The following is a 16,900-nucleotide window of genomic DNA, read 5'->3' on the forward strand; positions in this document are numbered from 1 at the left end:
TTTTGGACATATTTGTGGAAAGTTTCCAGCCTCCACTGAGGGCTTCCCCTTGACTTTCTCCAAAGCAAACCAGTTACCTCTGGTGTCCCTCTTACCATAACCTAACCGAAGCCCTAACCAGTGGTGCCACCAAGGGATGGCTGGGGGGCCCTCAGCCATCCTGGTACAATCACTGTCCTAAATTCTTCACTTAAAGAGGGGCATTAAAGGACCAGTGTGCAGGATTTGCAGGATTGCAACCAAGTGAATATCTCTCACTCCCCCTCCCCTACAGTGGCTGCTTAAAACATCAAAAACTGTCTCTCTTTATATTTGGGCATTTTTTATTTATTTCAGCTGCACAAACATTCATTTACTGTTGCTATCACATTGCTGAGAGATTGTGTCGATCAACAGCAGAGAGCCATTCAACGTGTTCACAGCATAAAAGCATTACTATACATGTATATACAATGTGACCATTCCCAATCATATATACAACTAAACATGAATAAAGGCCAGTAAACAGAAGGAACAGCAAGTCAAATTGAAGCAAAAGAAAAAAAAGCGTGACGTATGCTGGTGGTAATCTTGACGAGAGCTACAACCTATTTTGTTGAAGAAATGTCATATTTAGAATCAAGGACGTCACTTTACAATTAGACTCATCACATCTTAATTTCCTTTATGCAGAGCTGCGCCTGCAAGCACTGAACTTTGGCATCTTTTTCCAGAACACTGTGCAAAACATGTTGAAACAGGAAGGTGTAGCACTCAGTGTCAAACATCTCTTTGCTCTGAAGAATGACAAAGGAGACAGCAATGGATAATAACTGGCCGAGCTGGCCTTGTTGTGTGTCTGAATAACGCTTAAGAGTCTTTAATCCACTCATCAGCAGTTCTAAGAAGAGTATTGTGCTTCTTTTCAGAAGCTGAACTCAGACTATTCAAATAAATTAGGCCAACGTTGCATCTTTAAAATCCTCAAGATTGAAATGCTCTATTACATCAACACAGCTTGTATTCATTGCATGCTTTTTGAGGCTGAGCAGCAGTTTTTCATCCATCTGTACACGCAGCAGAAATGAAATAAATTACATGAAGAGCATACAAGTGCATTTTCAATTTGTACACTTACCCAGAGTGCTGAGACACTTATAGCTTAACTTTATACAATTCTTACTTCAAAGGAAAAAAGTCACACTTACAGTACATTTCCCAAAAAGGCCACCTTTCAAAGTAAGTGACGGGGACATATGGGGTACGGAAGGACAGGAGAATGTATATGCATCCCACACACAAAGAGTGAGCACCCCGTCATGACAGTTCTAGGTGTTGAATAGAGAAATGCACCAGTGAAAGCAGAATATAGTCTGACGTTGAAGATATTAAACACCAGAAGACAGCTGACAATAGATGGGTTGAGATTTACAGCCTAGTTGCCATGAATCCACAGTGGTTCTTTGGGTTGAAGATACATGCTGCTCAGAATTTCCCATTGACAGAATATGAATCTATAGACCAGGCGAGGCAGGATTTCACCGAAGCGAAACTGTTTTTTAACACATTAAAAATGAATGGTACCCAGATGCAGTGTTCATGTTTGAGGTGCATAATTACATTCATGTATTATCCCCTCCCACCAACTGACAAAGTGACCTGAGCAACATCATTAACATATTAACCCTTTAACCTCTATAACTTACAATGAAACCCTAAACTGCAGACGTCCTGTTTCATATGACAGACCTACTTATCTGGGAATATTGATGAGATTACACGAGGGTGACAGCATGAAGATATGACACAGTCTCACATGAGCACTTATCAAGAGACTTGGCCATGACTTCTTACTCCTCTGATTCTCCATCTGTTCTTCCACGACCCCTGAGCTCTTAAAATCTGACCCCTTCCCACGTTGCTACCTCGTGATTGATGCTGTCCTTGCTGGTTTCATCTGGTCTCCAGGGTCTTGCCCTCCAGAACAAGCTGGATCTCTTTGGCATCCAGTGTCTCATACATGAGCAGAGCGTCTGCCAGGTTTTTGTGCTCTTTGGCGTGAGACTTCAGCAGAGCTTTGGCTCGCTCGTAGGACTCCTAGAGACAGAAAGAGAAAGAAAAATGTTTTACAAAAGGTGTTTTTGTTCAGCTGTCCTAAAAAACAAAAGAGCACACAGACCTTCAGTAACACCCTGACTTCATGCTCCACAGCAGCTTGGGTCTCTGGGCTTTGGGAGGTCATGTCAGTGTAGGTCATCACACCTAACTGTGAGACAGGAAGTGGAAACATAATACATAAATGTACATAAAACTGTAGATTGTGATGCATGTGTAGCACAAATACTATGAAAAGCCTTCCATTTATAATCCCCTTTCAAGTAAACCTACTTTTTCACACATTCCAAATCTGGTCACCATCATCTTAGCGATCTTTGTGGCACTATCAAAGTCACTCGATGCACCTGGAGGAGAAGAAACAACAAACATGTACGCTGCCTTTATAAAATCCCAGCCCGCCAAAGAGAATCAAGATTTTCCAACTTTGTACCCCTTATGGAAAAGCTTTATTTTATTATTATTATTTTTCTCACTTTTAGGAACTCTTTCTTACCGGTGGTGATGTACTCATGGCCAAATATGATCTCCTCCGCTACACGGCCGCCCATGCTAACGTCCATTTGGGCCAGCAGCTGAGAGCGAGTCTCACTCCAGCGATCGTTCTCAGGCAGCATGGACACCTGAGAAGAGAAGATGGAGAGGAGGAATGAAAGATTAAGGGGGTGAGAGGATGTACCAAGTTTAAACTCTGTGCCAGACCTGCTGTCAAAGCTTAGTTTACAAGGTCTTGGTTTCCTTACATGTCCCAGGCTGGGGCCTCTGGGCATGATGGTGGCCTTGTTGATCGGCATGGCGTCTTTGGTGTAGTACGCTACAATTGCATGGCCTGATTCATGATACGCTGTGATGAGCTTGTTTTTCTTGTCTATTTCTGCACTCCTTCTCTCAGGGCCTTGAAGAAAAGAGACATGGAGATGAATTAAATGCTTTTATTAAAAAAGAGGAAGACTGAAAGTGAGCCATGCTAGACGAAAACAACCAACCAGCATAGATGAGTAGAACTGTGCGTACAGTGTACTGTAACATTTCTCTGCCATCTAAGAAAGCGTCCTAATTACTCACCCATGAGGATTTTGTCTTTTGCAAACTCCAGCTCCTTCAGGGTGACCATGTCTTTGCCATCGACCGCTGCCTTCAGGGCAGCCTGGTTGACCAGATTTTCCAGGTCAGCGCCAGAGAAGCCCACTGTGCCGCGGGCAATAATATTGGCCTCAATAGCTGCAGAGATACAGCATAACATCAACAGTGAGTCTGGGCCACACACACAACTGTGGGTTCTGTTTCACACTGGTTACATATACAGTGATAACATATCTGAGAATGAATATTGTGGCCAAATTTAGTATGAGCAGATGCTGATCTCACACCTGGATCCACTTTAATCTTCTTTAAATACCAGTTGAGGATCTCTGTGCGTCCCTTCACGTCCGGTTTGGGGACAGTCACCTGCATGTCAAAACGGCCGGGGCGGATCAGGGCACTGAAAGAGAAGATCAGCTGGTCAGCACGCAGCTCTGTGTCACTGCATTAAAAACAGAGTCAGACATGAAGTTCATTCTTTGTCACTGACCAGGAAATCTGCAACTCTGAGGTTTGTTAACCTGGACAGTAAATGCACGTGTACTGCAAGCTCTAACTTCTGCACCAGCTTTATTAAGACACACAGAGGGACATACTTATCCAAAGCATCTGGGAAGTTGGTTGCTCCAATGATGATCACACCCTCATTTGGTTTAAATCTACAAAATAACATCACAGTTCATGTAAGTCAGTGTCTGTCATGCAGAGACTCTTGTCTTCTCACCACAGCAGTCCTCAGCAGCCTAATTCATGTTTTGAGCCACCATTAATTCTTGAACACTGCACTTGTGATTAAAGACTGTTCTTTACTCTGTAGTTGTAAGTCAAATGAAGGCCACAATGCCAATGAGTGAGCGGGACTGCTTGAAGGTTTGATTAGATTTACATGAGTTTTGCATCAATGTGATGAAGTAAACTGATTTGTCATACAGCCCCAACTCCACACCAGTGCTGTGTAAGACAGAAATAAAACAGAAAGTGGTAATTTGCTAATCCTTTTTGACATATACTCAGTTGGAAACAGAGCAAAGACAATATATTTCATGTTTTACCTCATCAACTTAATTTACTACATCACAATCTAGAGTACATCAACATGGCAGTATAAAATGATACATATCATCCCAGAAGATTTTGTCCACGATGACATGATGGATTAACTTTAATCTGAATTAAAACAATTCCTCACTGCATTCCTAGAAATGTAAAACAGATCATTTGGAGATTACCCGTCCATCTCAGCAAGCAGCTGGTTGATAGTCTGTCTGGAGTAAGGGTGCATGGGAGACTCAATCCTTTTCCCGCCCACACTGTCCAGTTCATCAATGAAGATCACACACGGAGCATTGGATTTAGCCTCCCCTAGAAAGAAAAAGGAACAAGACAGAGAAGTGAACACATGAACCACAGTATGAAGCACATCAAATGTAATCGCTGTTTTTGCCACGATCATGCAGCTATTGTATTCAACTTAACAAGTGGCTTCTAAGGAAGGGAAAGAAAAACGTCGATTTCCAATAGAAAAAAACCCACTGAAAAGGTTCCTAATGCGGCTGGCTCCCACTCCAACAAACATCTCATCAAACTCAGACCCAGAGGCGTAATAGAACGGCACGTCTGCTTCTCCTGCCACCGCTCTGGCCAGTAGAGTCTTTCCAGTTCCTGGAGGGCCAACCAGTAGAACACCTGAAGTAAAGAGAGGTGAGGAAGAGGAGATGAGAAAGGATGAGAGTGACACAACAACAGAGATATGGATGGAACAGCGCAGTCACCCCTTCAGCTGAAAAGTCATCATGCCATCATGAAATGAAAACCCAGCCCTACCTTTTGGCAGCTTTGCTCCCAAGGCTGTGAACTTCTGGGGGTTTTTCAGGAACTCCACCACTTCCTGCAGCTCATTCTTAGCTTCTTCTACCCCTTTGACATGCTCAAATGTCACGTTTTTCATCTGGACAGGGTCCACAGCTGAGTCCAGGCCTGATGTGGTTCGGAACCGCACTATCCAAAATGGTTAGATTAAAGTTCGAAATCACACTGCATGGCACGGTTAATGAACTCATGCACACACTCACACACACAGTACCTGTTATTGAGAATTATTAAATAACTACATCTGACTGCATACATTAGTGATTTAGTGCTGCAGGTTAGAATTAGTTGTTGTTGTCTGCTCTAAGCAGCTTAGTTCTTTTGCGCGATCAATATGCATAGCTTAGTTTAGCAGGAAAATGCTGAGCTATATTCAAAACGTTAACATGTTAACATATTAAAATGTCAACATATTGAATGTGGGGTGTTTCACACATGCAATGAAATTAAAAAGCAGCATTCGAGGAGAAAAGGAGCCTTTACCCGATATGAAGGGGGTCTTGGAGATACCGTACAGCCCAACAAGAAGCAGCACCAGCAGGATGAGACGAGTCCTCCTGAGAGAGTCTGAACAGTTGGAGAAGGAAAACTATACATCAGTCGTGTTCAGTGCTTCATAATATACTTACTTAGAGTGTGTTTGTTTTAAAACTTGCCTTGTGTTCGTTGTGTCAGGGCTTGAGCCTTCAGGAAACCCTCAGCGAAGCCCCTCTTGAAAGAATCCTGCTGTCCGTCAGGTATGTTCTTGGTCTTCAACAGGCTGTCTAGACTTTCAACTTCAATCCCCTTGTCTCGTGTCAGGAAACCCTGTAGTACAAAATAAGATTGCTCACACAGCCAGAAGACTCCTTCACTTTTATCAGACCTTTAGTCCAGAGGCAATTACACTGGATATGCTTTGAAGGCCTGTACACTTAAGGTACACACGCCCTGCCTCTATTTTCATATTTCTGCACAGGCAGAGTAGCCGGAGGAACTTTTTGTGTTATCAGGCAACAGCAAAGACAGCTGCTGTCGAGAACTTAGCTAACGTAGTTGTGTAACTGATAACATTACCAAACTAAATAAGAAAATTATAGGCCTGCTGGTGACATGTGCTAGACAGAGCAACACACCAGCATTTCCTCCATTTATCTTGTGTGCAGAAAATCCAATGGATGACAGGCCCATGATGGCTTTTATTTGACCAGACAACAGAGAAAAACTGCAGTGATGTGATGCATTTTCAACTCAAGAGCTGAATAGTTTAAAATCTCTGCCGGCTTTACATTTTCCTCCAAAGAATGCAATACCCCAGGCAGATGAAATTGTCTATTGGTGGTACACTTACTGGCAAAAAATGTAAATTATATCTTTAACATGCTTACTACCCGAAGCATGTCAAGAAAATGTTTTTTGGGGTTCAGTGTCTTGCCCAAGGATACTTCAGCATGTGAACTGCTGCGGCCAGGGTTCAAACCACTGACCTCCTGATTGGTGGACAACTAATACGCTACAGCCACCCACAGCACTTACCTTCATAAAAGATGGTGTGAACCCTTCAGATTCCAGGGGGCGTTCAGATGCTGACTGCAGTCGTCTGGTTTTGTTCCTTAAAGTTTTAAAGCCTCTGCTCTGGACCCACACTTGAAATATCCAGTAAGCATATGATGTTTAATCACTTTCCACAGTACATAACTATACGAGATTAGCATGAACATCGTAAATATATATATATATAGTTACATGTAAATTTACAATGTACATGCAAAAACAGGAAAACACTGATAATATTGGCAATTATTTGGAATTTTTAGTAACACCTGAATACAAAGCTGTGGATCAGTAATAAACTATTACACCTCTTATAAATACCTAAAATCCATAGTTACCTGGCCAGTGTTGCAGCTCTGTACTGACAGTCTGAAGAGGTGACGGGTGCTGCCTGGAAATAATGGGCATGGACACCGCACCATACGAGAAGCCTGGGAACAGAGGACAAGGAGTGACAGTTAACCCTAAGATACAAATTGGTATTAGAAGTCATACTTGCTTGATAAGATGGTCACATAGTGCGTAGCTATGCTGATCAGAGGGATGAGAATCTTGTGATGAAACTCTACACAGTCAAGTCAAACTGCATGTTTAAAATCGTGAAGTCCTGGCATGTTATATTCATTAGTGAGAGATGATGAAGAGTTAACCACGGTTCTGAGGTTCCAATAGTCTTCTAGCAATGTTAGAGATGTCAGAAGCGACAACTGTTGAGTCCATAACAGGAATCCAGAAGTCACTGGTAACATGACATGAGAGCCAGCCACAGGCAAGTGGCCCAGAGCACAGTATGGGAGGCCAGGTGATAACAAAGACGCACATTCTCACCATGCTTATTGTAGAAAAAGGAGTGTGTTGAAAGATGTGAGGTCCTCCAGGCTGTCTGTGGACTCAGTGAAAGCGGCACCTCCTGTGGACTCAAGCGCGGCAACACACGGGTCACCAACTCATCCAGCTGTTGTGCTCCCAGGTCTGATAAGCCAAGCTCACGCAGGTTCCACATGGGCTGCACACACAAATGTTATACAGATCCACTTTATATTCCTCACATAGATATTCTGGAATACGATTTTTGTTAAACAAGGAGATCAGGGCTTGGGAGAATAACAACAGTGCAGCATCACATTGTTTCTGACTTGATGCAGCAGTTACAGATTATGTCTCACTGATGTATACCTCTGTGCAGTGTAACTCTGAGTCTGAGACATGCTCCTTGTGTTTTCTTGATGTGCAGGTGGCACTGCTGCTGCTTCCTACTGAGGTCTTCATGGGGTGGAGGACATTGATAAGGTGGCTAAGAGGTACAGTCACCTGTGATCGCATGAAATCAAACAGACAGAGTGAAAGACAGAATTACCACTATCATACATGTTATCGTTTATCACCACAAGTACTACTTCTTAGGTAATCTTAGGTAAAGGCAGCTTTAGCTAGTACACCAGCTAGCTGGTGTTACAAAGTTAGCATCAAATTTGTAATCTAGCTGGTTCTAAATTTAAAAAAGTAGCCACGCACAGATGATTAACAAATATCGGTAGAAAAGTTGGTTAAACTGCTGGTTTATTAGAATACAGAAATCATCCGTGTTCAAACATGTCGCTCACTGACGCAGTTTCCCATCTGGCGGCTAAGGACACGCTGAGCGCTCAAGAGACGAACCGCTAGCTGAAACTTCTCTCAACGGCCCGCACGGTCTCTCTTTGTTTTAATACGGGTGAATAGAAAGAGGACAATATTGACACAATGTCAGCTGACGTAAATGTAATGTTTCTTTCAAATCATCAAACCATGAGGAAAGTTCGTCTCGCTCTTAGGAGAACAAGCTAAGGTTAACTTTTCTTGCTAGCAGGCTCAGCCGAACGGGGTCAGAACCAAAACAACAATGCTAATGCTAGCTCGGCTTGAGGCTTCTGCTTTCTTACCTGTGGCTGGACTGTCAAAGAAAACATTTTAATATCACTGGTACAACACGGCCGTCAAGATACACGCGTTATACCACTGTTCCTTTGAGATTTACGTCCCTCTTTCTGTCACTTTATCTCTCTGTAGCAGGCATAGCAAGTCAAACTGCGAACTCCAGCGGTAGCCTGACAGCTGAAAATAAACCGGAAGTGACGTCTGCCGCGTTGTGACAAATTTTGGGTCCCTGTTCTCTTGTCCCTGGTGTGGCTCAACTTCTGTTTGTCAAGCTTCAGTCTGTAAAATTGCATATATTATATTTACTGTTATTTTATCATTTATTTTCATTATATCAATATAATGTGATAAAATGTGATATTGTCTCTAGATATATCATATTCTCTCTCTCTCTCTCTCTATATATATATATGTGTGTGTGTGTGTGTGTGTGTGTGTGTGTGTGTGTGTGTGTGTGTGTGTGTGTGGGTGGTCTATGGTCTATGGTCTATGGTGGTACTTGCAAGCCCATCCAGGAACTGCCTGCACACTCTGGCCATGAGGCCGGTCATTGTCCTGCACCAGGAGGAACCCAGGGCCCACTGCGCCAGCGTAAGGTCTGACAGTCGCTCTGAGGATTTCATCCCAGTACCTAACAGCAGTCAGGGTACCGTTGGCTCTGACATGGAGGTCTGTGTGACCCTTCAAGGATATGCCTCCCCAGACCATCACTGACCCACTGCCATACCACCGGTCATGCTGGATGACGTTACAGGCAGCATAACGTTCGCCACAGCATTTCCAGACTCTTTGACGCCTGTCAAATGTGCTCAGTGTGTAGCTGGACTATCTGTGCAAGCTCACTGGGCTGCAGGTACCATTAATGATGCTACCAGCAATGACAAGGACACGAACAGAATTCAAAACTAGAGAAGAGCAGGAAGGATAAGGAGAGGGCAATTGTCTGTGGCTACCACATGCAGAACCATTCCCTTTGTGGAGGTTGTATCACTGTTGCCTCTCAGCTGCACCTGTTGTCACTTTCATTTGCACCACAGCATATGTGACTGAGTCACGATCACTTGTGCTTCCTAAATGCACAGATTTATATCCCTGAAGTTTAACTGGTGTTATACTGTGATGATTAAGTGTTCCCTTATTTTTTTTGAGTATATTTTTTTAACAGCTCATGATTTCTTATGCTAACAAATAGGAATGCTAATGATAGCTGACGGTCAACAGTCCCCATTCACAAAGTCACTGATTTCATTTTTCAATCTCAATTTGACACATCAAAATACAAGATTCACTACAGTACATATGTATGTCCCAAGAAAGTGTTTATTGCATGTCAAAATCTGCTTCATGTACTTGTTTTACAACTGCATATTTGAAACACGACACACTTGCTTAAACCGAGTATTCTTCATTTTCACTGTACAGCCGACAAAACACAACAATAAATACATGGAATGTCCTTATTTTAAATCTCACTTAAAAGTGTGATCGTTGATACTAATGCACCGAAGCCATACAATAAATATACCATTTTACCCATAAATAACTGTATCTGCTACCATGTTGGTCGAAAAAAAAGTGGCTCTAAAATATTTCTATATTTCGTACAATAAATATAAAAGGCTGATGTCCTCAGTTATCAGAAAAACATAGTGTTTGACAAAAACATGAAAAGACACCTAAATAAACAATGAAATGCGCCATATATCAAACTGCGTGATAATGTGGAAAATATGCATTGCTTAAGATCCACAGCTACCGAATGATTGTGATTTATTTATTTCTTTTTTTCAATTCAAAGTTGACTCCTTTATGTGAGTTATGTGTATATTGAGTTCCTGGTGTCGTAAATAGGATCACCGGCTAACGCTAAGCTAACAAAGAAAATGTGCCATCTGTCAGAATGTATAAATCTTCCCTCACTTGAACACCTAAAAAATATCCACGACGTCATAATGCTACACTGTATTGCAGACTCTCCCTTTATACACCTTTCTGAGCGCTCACTTCTCTCAGGTAGCCTTTCCAGACTGCTGCCTCCTTACACTCAGGCTGTGGTGGTGGCTTGAAAAAGCCACAAAGCAACAAAAGTGCAAACAATTTCATCCCAGGCTGACTGATGACAACGGCTGTCAGACGATTCAGGGGATTTTCCTGTGAAGACAGAAGGTGAGACAGAGTTTTAGTAGTCTTTCGTTGGCCAGGACATTTTTCATTTGGATTTTTACACACCTTCTTTTCCGTTCTAAGTAAACCTGAACAAGCCAGTGGGCAATCAGAGGCCAGAATGCAGTCAATACCACCGTGAGTGGACAGAAGTCAAAAGGCCACCAGGACGGTCTCAGGAACTATGAGAACACAAACTTGCATTAAACTGACATGCTGGTCATAAAATTGCATCATCAAAAACAAATCCATTTTCAATTAAAAAAAATCTAATAAAGTTGAGAAAAGTTTTTTATAAGGACCTTTTGTGCTACAGGCAGGGAGTCCTCCTGCCTTGGCGAAGATGATCTTGACTGAAAAATTGAATGAGAAAATAGAAAAAACTATCAATAAATATGTCATTTCATTTTCATTTTCATGTGATGGCAAAAACAAATAACAATGTCTTGATCACCATAGGCTACGTGATGCGGTTGACACCTCTAGTCTTTCACCTGTGACAATGTGAGCTCCTCCAGAGTGTGCAGCCTGTGCAGCACAGTGGCCATGTCGTGCTGCAGCCTCAGCAGAGCTGTCGCTATTTGCTCATTGACATTTCCTCTGGCAGCACTGACAGGATGCCCGCTCTGTGACACACAACAGCAGGCAGCATCCACGCTGGCATGCCGCTGAGAGCTGCAGGTTGCCCTTGGCGACTGAGAACCTGAAATGGGAGTCAGAATGTGACATCTTCATGCTACAACACGCAACCTTTGTGACAACTGTGTTTTAAGGTATCCGGTGCCTTTAAATGCTCAGGAGAGTGAACTAAGTGCACATGGTAGGAGAAAGGCACAGTAAATTAGTGTCAGCGTGAATAAAAGTCGACTCCAGTAATCTCACTTCTGCCTCTTCTTGACAAGGAGCTGTTACGTTGGCTTGTACTAATCCCTTCTTTCTGGAAGGAATCTCCAATTAGTACTTGATCCTCTCCTCCATTCAAGGAAGTGTTGCTCTCAAACCAAAGATCATTTTGCCTCACTGAGGCAGCTCCCGATACAGGTGATGTGGACTGACCCTTGGTAAGAAAAGAAGAGAGTCAAGCACGAGGTGAATAGCCAGAATTTGGTCAGAACATGCTAAATTCGTGTGTGATCAAAGACTAACATAAACAATTTTCTTCTTTTTAAAGGAATAGTTGAACCAATTTCATATGTGTCCATTAAATATGAAGCTACAGCCAGGAGAGGGTTTGCTTAGCTTAGCATGAAGCTCATAAATACATCAACCAGCACGTTTAAAGCTCTGAAAGTCTGAGACTAATTTGATGTGTTCAAACACCAAAGAGGAGCTGTTTATGTGCTGGACTACTTGTCTTGTCTTGTCTGGTTGCAATGATTTCTTGGAATCTTGAGCATTGGTGACGCTATAGATGCTCTTTCCCTGTTTCCAGTCTTTATTATAAGCTGTCTCATGGCTCTAGCTACATATCTAGTATACAGACATGAGAGTGGTAATGATCTTCTCATTTAGCTGAAGTGAATAAGCAAGTTTCATTTATCAATGGTGTAAACCTTGGAGGAGGGACACCTTACCTCTTCCATGGCCAGATGCTCCATTGAGTCACAGAATTCCTCATTATCTGAGTCTGTGGATCTGTGGTTCTTTTCAGGAAAAGCATCACTGTGGTCTGAATGAGGCCAAACATAACACACCAGCAACAGTCAACACGGACAATACGGTGAAAAACATCATTCTCCACTGTACATCTACATTGTATATATATATATGAATTTAATTATTCATGTTCAAAATGGCTAAAAATCAATGTTTTCATAAGAAAGTATCAAATGTCCATGTGTATGTGAAGGGGCTGCTCTAAGGGAGAAACCCATACATTATCCCCCAACTCTGTATGCATGTTTCACCTAATCTTATCTTACAGTGTATCTCAGGTCATAGTCATTAGTTAGTTTGTCATAATGGTAAACAGTTTGATATATGCATTGTCACATTTTCTGTAGAGTTATACAATGATTTCTAAACTTTTTGCATTAATGTGTAATCATACCATTCAGGTGTCCATTTAAGTGCATATAGGAGTTACACTGCACAGTGGGCTCCATGGAACAGGCCAGCTCCTCCTCCTCCATCTCGCTGTTGAGGGAGCTGTGTGTGCCGTTGGTGACGGAGGACATGCTGGGCTCTATGCTGCTGCTGGACCCCCTGGTGTCAGACCTCCACCTCTTGTCTTCCACCATCAGCAGCCTCGAGTCAGGACTCCAGTCTGAGGCAAAAGCAAGAGAGAGAGAGAGAGAGAGAGAGAGAGAGAGAGAGAGAGAGAGAGAGAGAGAGAGAGAGAGAGAGAGAGAGAGAGAGAGAGAGAGAGAGAGAGAGAGGATGACCAAGCATTACAAAAAAGTGCACTTCTTTGTTATGTGCCCTTTGTCGAGCCATATCTCACCTTGGATGCACTTAGTGCAAATTGCTTTTTCTTTATCTCCTTGAAATACTGCTCTCATTTATATGAAGGAACGTCTCCTTCAGTTGCTACAAATGGAAACTATGTACATCAACAGTTGCTCTCCTACCTCTTTAAAGGAAGAATAAATTGGCAAAAACTAAAGTACAGACACTTTTCCAGCTGAGGATTGATACACATTTTTTGGTGAGTATGTGCAGCAGCAGGATGATTATGTGAGATTTGCTCTGAATAAATTATAATGTTGTGTTCATGGTAGTGAAGAAACACATCACATGGTTTTCAGTGGTTCATCAATTTGGCGATATTACAAAAAATATAGATTACCACCAGCCTCCCCCTTTAGATCATGGAAATATGGCTCAGTGAGTAATCTGCACAACACAGCAAACTTCACGGCACAAAACAGCTCACAGCTACAGCTACAGATGGTACCTTTTTCCTCCTCCTGGTCTTCATCCTCTGAATTGTCTTCTTCATACCCATTCTCCTCTTCCTCACTTTTCCAATCACTACTCTCCTCTTTTCTCTCGGTTTCACTATTTTCTTTGCTTCCCTCCGTGCTACTGACACTTATGCCATGAACAGTGCTGTCTTTGTCATTCTCCTGCAGGTTCTGTATATCAGCCCACAGATCCCCATAGCCTGAAGTGAGGGAAACACTCTTGATTAACTCTTTATCAAAGTATAGGTCGCACAGCGTCAATCACAGCTTCTACATACCACATCCATCCCATTAAGTGCAAAGGACTACGTAAGCCAACAACCTACACAAGACAAACTACAGCACATACGTGACAGATTACACAAGACACATCGAACACACATCTAGTATCTTCAGTGTAAGCCAAGGACAATGTATACTTATCTGCCTTTTGTCACTCCAATGAAACGGCAATGAAAGCAGCTTAATTAGGTTAAAATAAGTTCATACACTGTCCCTCAACTCGACAGCTACAGTGCACATCAAAGACTTGCCTTCCATTGTTGGTGTCTGAAATGGTTTGACCAGCTCTAGTGATAAAAACACAAGTGAGACAGGCTCAGTAATTAACACAGAATTAACAGCAGTACTACATCCCACTTGAGCAGCACTGCCCTCCATGTGTTGTATCATGTTTTCCATTGATGTGACTTCCAGTATAGAGTTATTATGGCACCGCTGATCATGTATCTTAGACTACCTGTGTGTTGTGCAAAGGGCCTGCTGAAGGGTCTCCTGTCCACCTCATTTTCTTCAGCTTTGTCTCCTTCTCGGTCTACCTCTGTGTAGAAGTTGCCTAGCTTCTGTACCAGGTCCGCCACTTCATCTGAGATTGGGATGGTCTCCAAAATCTGACAGTACACATAAATAATAAAGTGTCAGAGTGTCAGAATAAAGCATATGTTTTTATGGAAATAGCAGTGACTGTCAGTTAATTAGATAGAATTGTTTGAAACAAAGGCTGACTGATCTATCTGTTGGACCAGTCGATAAAAGCTGATTAAAAACACCTGGCACCTGGGGGAAGCGAACGTCAGGTAGGTGCAATGAGGTGAAAATGAATAATAACATTTGCAAAAGCAGCCGGTGCTGTTAAAAGGTTCTGTCAGCGCTCAATAAATTTCTCAGTGATAAAATGAGTCATTTTTCATCACCATTTTTCATTTAAAGCCATGCTTGCAGCTCTGTGAGGCTGCACTGTACTCAGGCACAGCTGCATGCATGCTAGCATGTTCATAATGACAATGCTAACGGGTAATGTTTAGCCTGTTAGCAATAAATATGCAATGCAGTATAAATGTGCATAGATGCACTGTCTGTGGTAGGCACACATGCCAGAACTTTCATATAAAGAGCTGTGTGTTCCCGGTTTATTGACTGTTAATTATTCTGAATGCTGCTTCTATTCAGCCTCAGTTTTCCTTGAAAGGACTTACCAGCTGGATGTCCTCAATATAATTCTTCATGGCTTCCTCCTTTGTCATATTTCCCAAAGAGCTCCATGCATCCCTGGCAACACACGGTCTTAGTTGAACACTTGAGCACTGAGAGCAAAGTGAACACTGAACAACTGCACAGTTACAGCAGTATTAAGTGGTGCAGAAATCTCAGCAAACTTAATCTATTCTGTATTACTGCAAGATTAGCCAATGGATTTACCTGCAGCACTGTGCAGTAATATTCGGGTATTATTAAAATATGTCATGGATTTGGAACAATGGCAGGCATGTTAAGTGACTGGCTTTGTCCTCGGCTCTGAATGGACAGGGAGTGAGACTCTGATCGTATGGACGGTGTGTTTTCTCAGCTTAATGTGAAAGATGCAAATGCACCAACCATCTGTCTTCTGTGTTGCTATTAGCCATAACTCTGAATTTAGTGATGGAATACAACAATTATGTGTGCATTAAAACAACACAGTATTTACCATTTAGCTTTGCCACGAGTGTCCCAGAAGCCATTTGGTCTGGGGATGTTGCAGGGCCCCAGGGTGGCCTGCTTGTAGTAACTGTAGAACATCAGCATCATGTCATCAGATGGCTGGAAAGGACCTGAGAAATACAGGAGAATAAATCTGAGGGGGCAGCTTGAAAATGTGACAATAGGATGAAATGTTATGTTGAGATACATGTGAGATACAGGACCTGTTATTGGACCTGAGAAATGTCTGATTCAGCTAATCAGCTCTTATCCTTACAGCAGCTTTATCAATAGAGGGCTAGCCAAGACTGGCAGCTCTTACACGCTCTGCATGTAGGTCAATCACCTTGAGTGTTAACACAGCAGCAAACACAGACTTCATGCTATAAGAAGTTACCACCTTCTTCAGGCAAACTCCGGATCACTTTAACTGCAGCAGCAAATTTCGCCTCCAGGCTGTGTTCGTCCTCCTCCTGCGCCATGCTGAGCCCCAACGAGGATGACATGAAGGAGTCCTCACATCTTCAACAGGAACAAGAGACAGGTCGTGGAAATATGGGGCCAGTTCAGAAAGTGTTAGTGAGGGACACATTTCTCTTTCCATCACTGCAGCTAGTCCACCTGTCTTATCTAAGGGTGTAGACTGCTTCCTCCTTATTCTAACAGATTTATGGATAGTTAGTCTATATAATAAGCCAGTTTAGCCATAAAAGGCTATAATCTCTGTCACACATGCTTCCCTCTATACCTGATTTGTTGGAAACTCACCGTAAAGTTCATATCGCCGGTCCAATGATTATTTCATTAGCCCGGTGTCTGTGTGCAATATGCAGCAGAAAGCCAATCTCGACTCCGGTCAAGGATGAGCCAAACAGTCAACATTTGCTAATTAAACATACCTGGGAAATGTAGTTTTTGTTGAGCGGAATCGCGGCAAATGATGGCCTGTCCAACGTGTATTCCTTCATATCCCACAAACCCCTCTCAGGGGGTATTTAAACCGCGGTGGTGTATGGGAAATGTAGTGTGTTCGGTGAGGTTATCGCTTTTTGAATATTTATGTATCATTATCGAGGCGTGTATATCTGTTGTGTAGATGAGGCATTTAGTCTAACAGTCCCCAACAACCGGGTCACGATCCGGAGGCCATTTGGTACCGGACCGCAGAGAGAACAAAAAATATTCTATTGATCATCAGAGTCTGAAAGAAGTTTTATTTTGAAAATCAGGTGCATCCGCTTGTGCCTCTGTACACACACACACACACACACACACACACACACACACACACACACACACACACACACACACACACACACACACACACAGTGCTCTTGGTTCTGGTTCATAGTCGAGATGCAAAGGTTTTTGATAAT

The 16,900-nt window shown here is 42.5% G+C and overlaps 3 protein-coding genes across 5 annotated transcripts in view; all 3 read right to left on the reverse strand.

Moving 5' to 3' along the window:
* Positions 1–307: 307 nt before the first annotated feature.
* yme1l1b (YME1-like 1b) lies at positions 308–8,695 on the reverse strand. Of its 2 annotated transcripts, none has more exons than XM_070975121.1 (18): positions 8,502–8,695; positions 7,756–7,890; positions 7,408–7,585; positions 6,918–7,010; positions 6,562–6,671; positions 5,703–5,853; positions 5,530–5,613; positions 5,002–5,154; positions 4,711–4,863; positions 4,407–4,539; positions 3,774–3,836; positions 3,465–3,577; positions 3,160–3,315; positions 2,838–2,989; positions 2,591–2,717; positions 2,368–2,441; positions 2,159–2,245; positions 308–2,076 (listed from the first exon to the last, which is right to left on the reverse strand). In XM_070975121.1, exons 1-18 carry the CDS (start codon positions 8,526–8,528, stop codon positions 1,933–1,935), a joined length of 2,133 nt encoding a protein of 710 aa, XP_070831222.1. In that variant the 5' UTR covers positions 8,529–8,695; the 3' UTR covers positions 308–1,932. The 2 variants fall into 2 exon arrangements, with proteins under 2 accessions (XP_070831222.1, XP_070831221.1); XM_070975120.1 differs by having other exon boundaries at positions 5,002–5,175; positions 8,502–8,683.
* Positions 7,422–16,900, reverse strand: part of LOC139339487 (annexin A13-like) — a 65,060-nt gene continuing 55,581 nt past the window's right edge. The window contains exon 12 of the transcript XR_011602660.1: positions 7,422–7,433. The gene's annotated coding sequence lies outside the window, so the exon portion shown is untranslated. The remainder of the gene's footprint in view (positions 7,434–16,900) is intronic.
* LOC139339484 (acyl-CoA-binding domain-containing protein 5A-like) lies at positions 9,799–16,434 on the reverse strand. 2 transcript variants are annotated; one of them, XM_070975126.1, is made up of 14 exons: positions 16,293–16,408; positions 15,925–16,046; positions 15,532–15,655; positions 15,041–15,113; positions 14,305–14,455; positions 14,099–14,134; positions 13,556–13,765; positions 12,710–12,925; positions 12,234–12,328; positions 11,542–11,716; positions 11,154–11,362; positions 10,962–11,012; positions 10,726–10,841; positions 9,799–10,647 (listed from the first exon to the last, which is right to left on the reverse strand). In XM_070975126.1, the coding sequence occupies exons 2-14, from the start codon at positions 16,028–16,030 to the stop codon at positions 10,635–10,637; spliced, it is 1,575 nt and encodes a 524-aa protein (XP_070831227.1). In that variant the 5' UTR covers positions 16,031–16,046; positions 16,293–16,408; the 3' UTR covers positions 9,799–10,634. The 2 variants fall into 2 exon arrangements, with proteins under 2 accessions (XP_070831227.1, XP_070831228.1); XM_070975127.1 differs by lacking the exons at positions 13,556–13,765; positions 14,099–14,134 and having other exon boundaries at positions 16,293–16,434.

The sequence above is a fragment of the Chaetodon trifascialis genome, chromosome 11 (genome assembly GCF_039877785.1).
Source record: "Chaetodon trifascialis isolate fChaTrf1 chromosome 11, fChaTrf1.hap1, whole genome shotgun sequence".
In the NCBI taxonomy this organism is placed as follows: Eukaryota; Metazoa; Chordata; class Actinopteri; order Chaetodontiformes; family Chaetodontidae; genus Chaetodon; species Chaetodon trifascialis.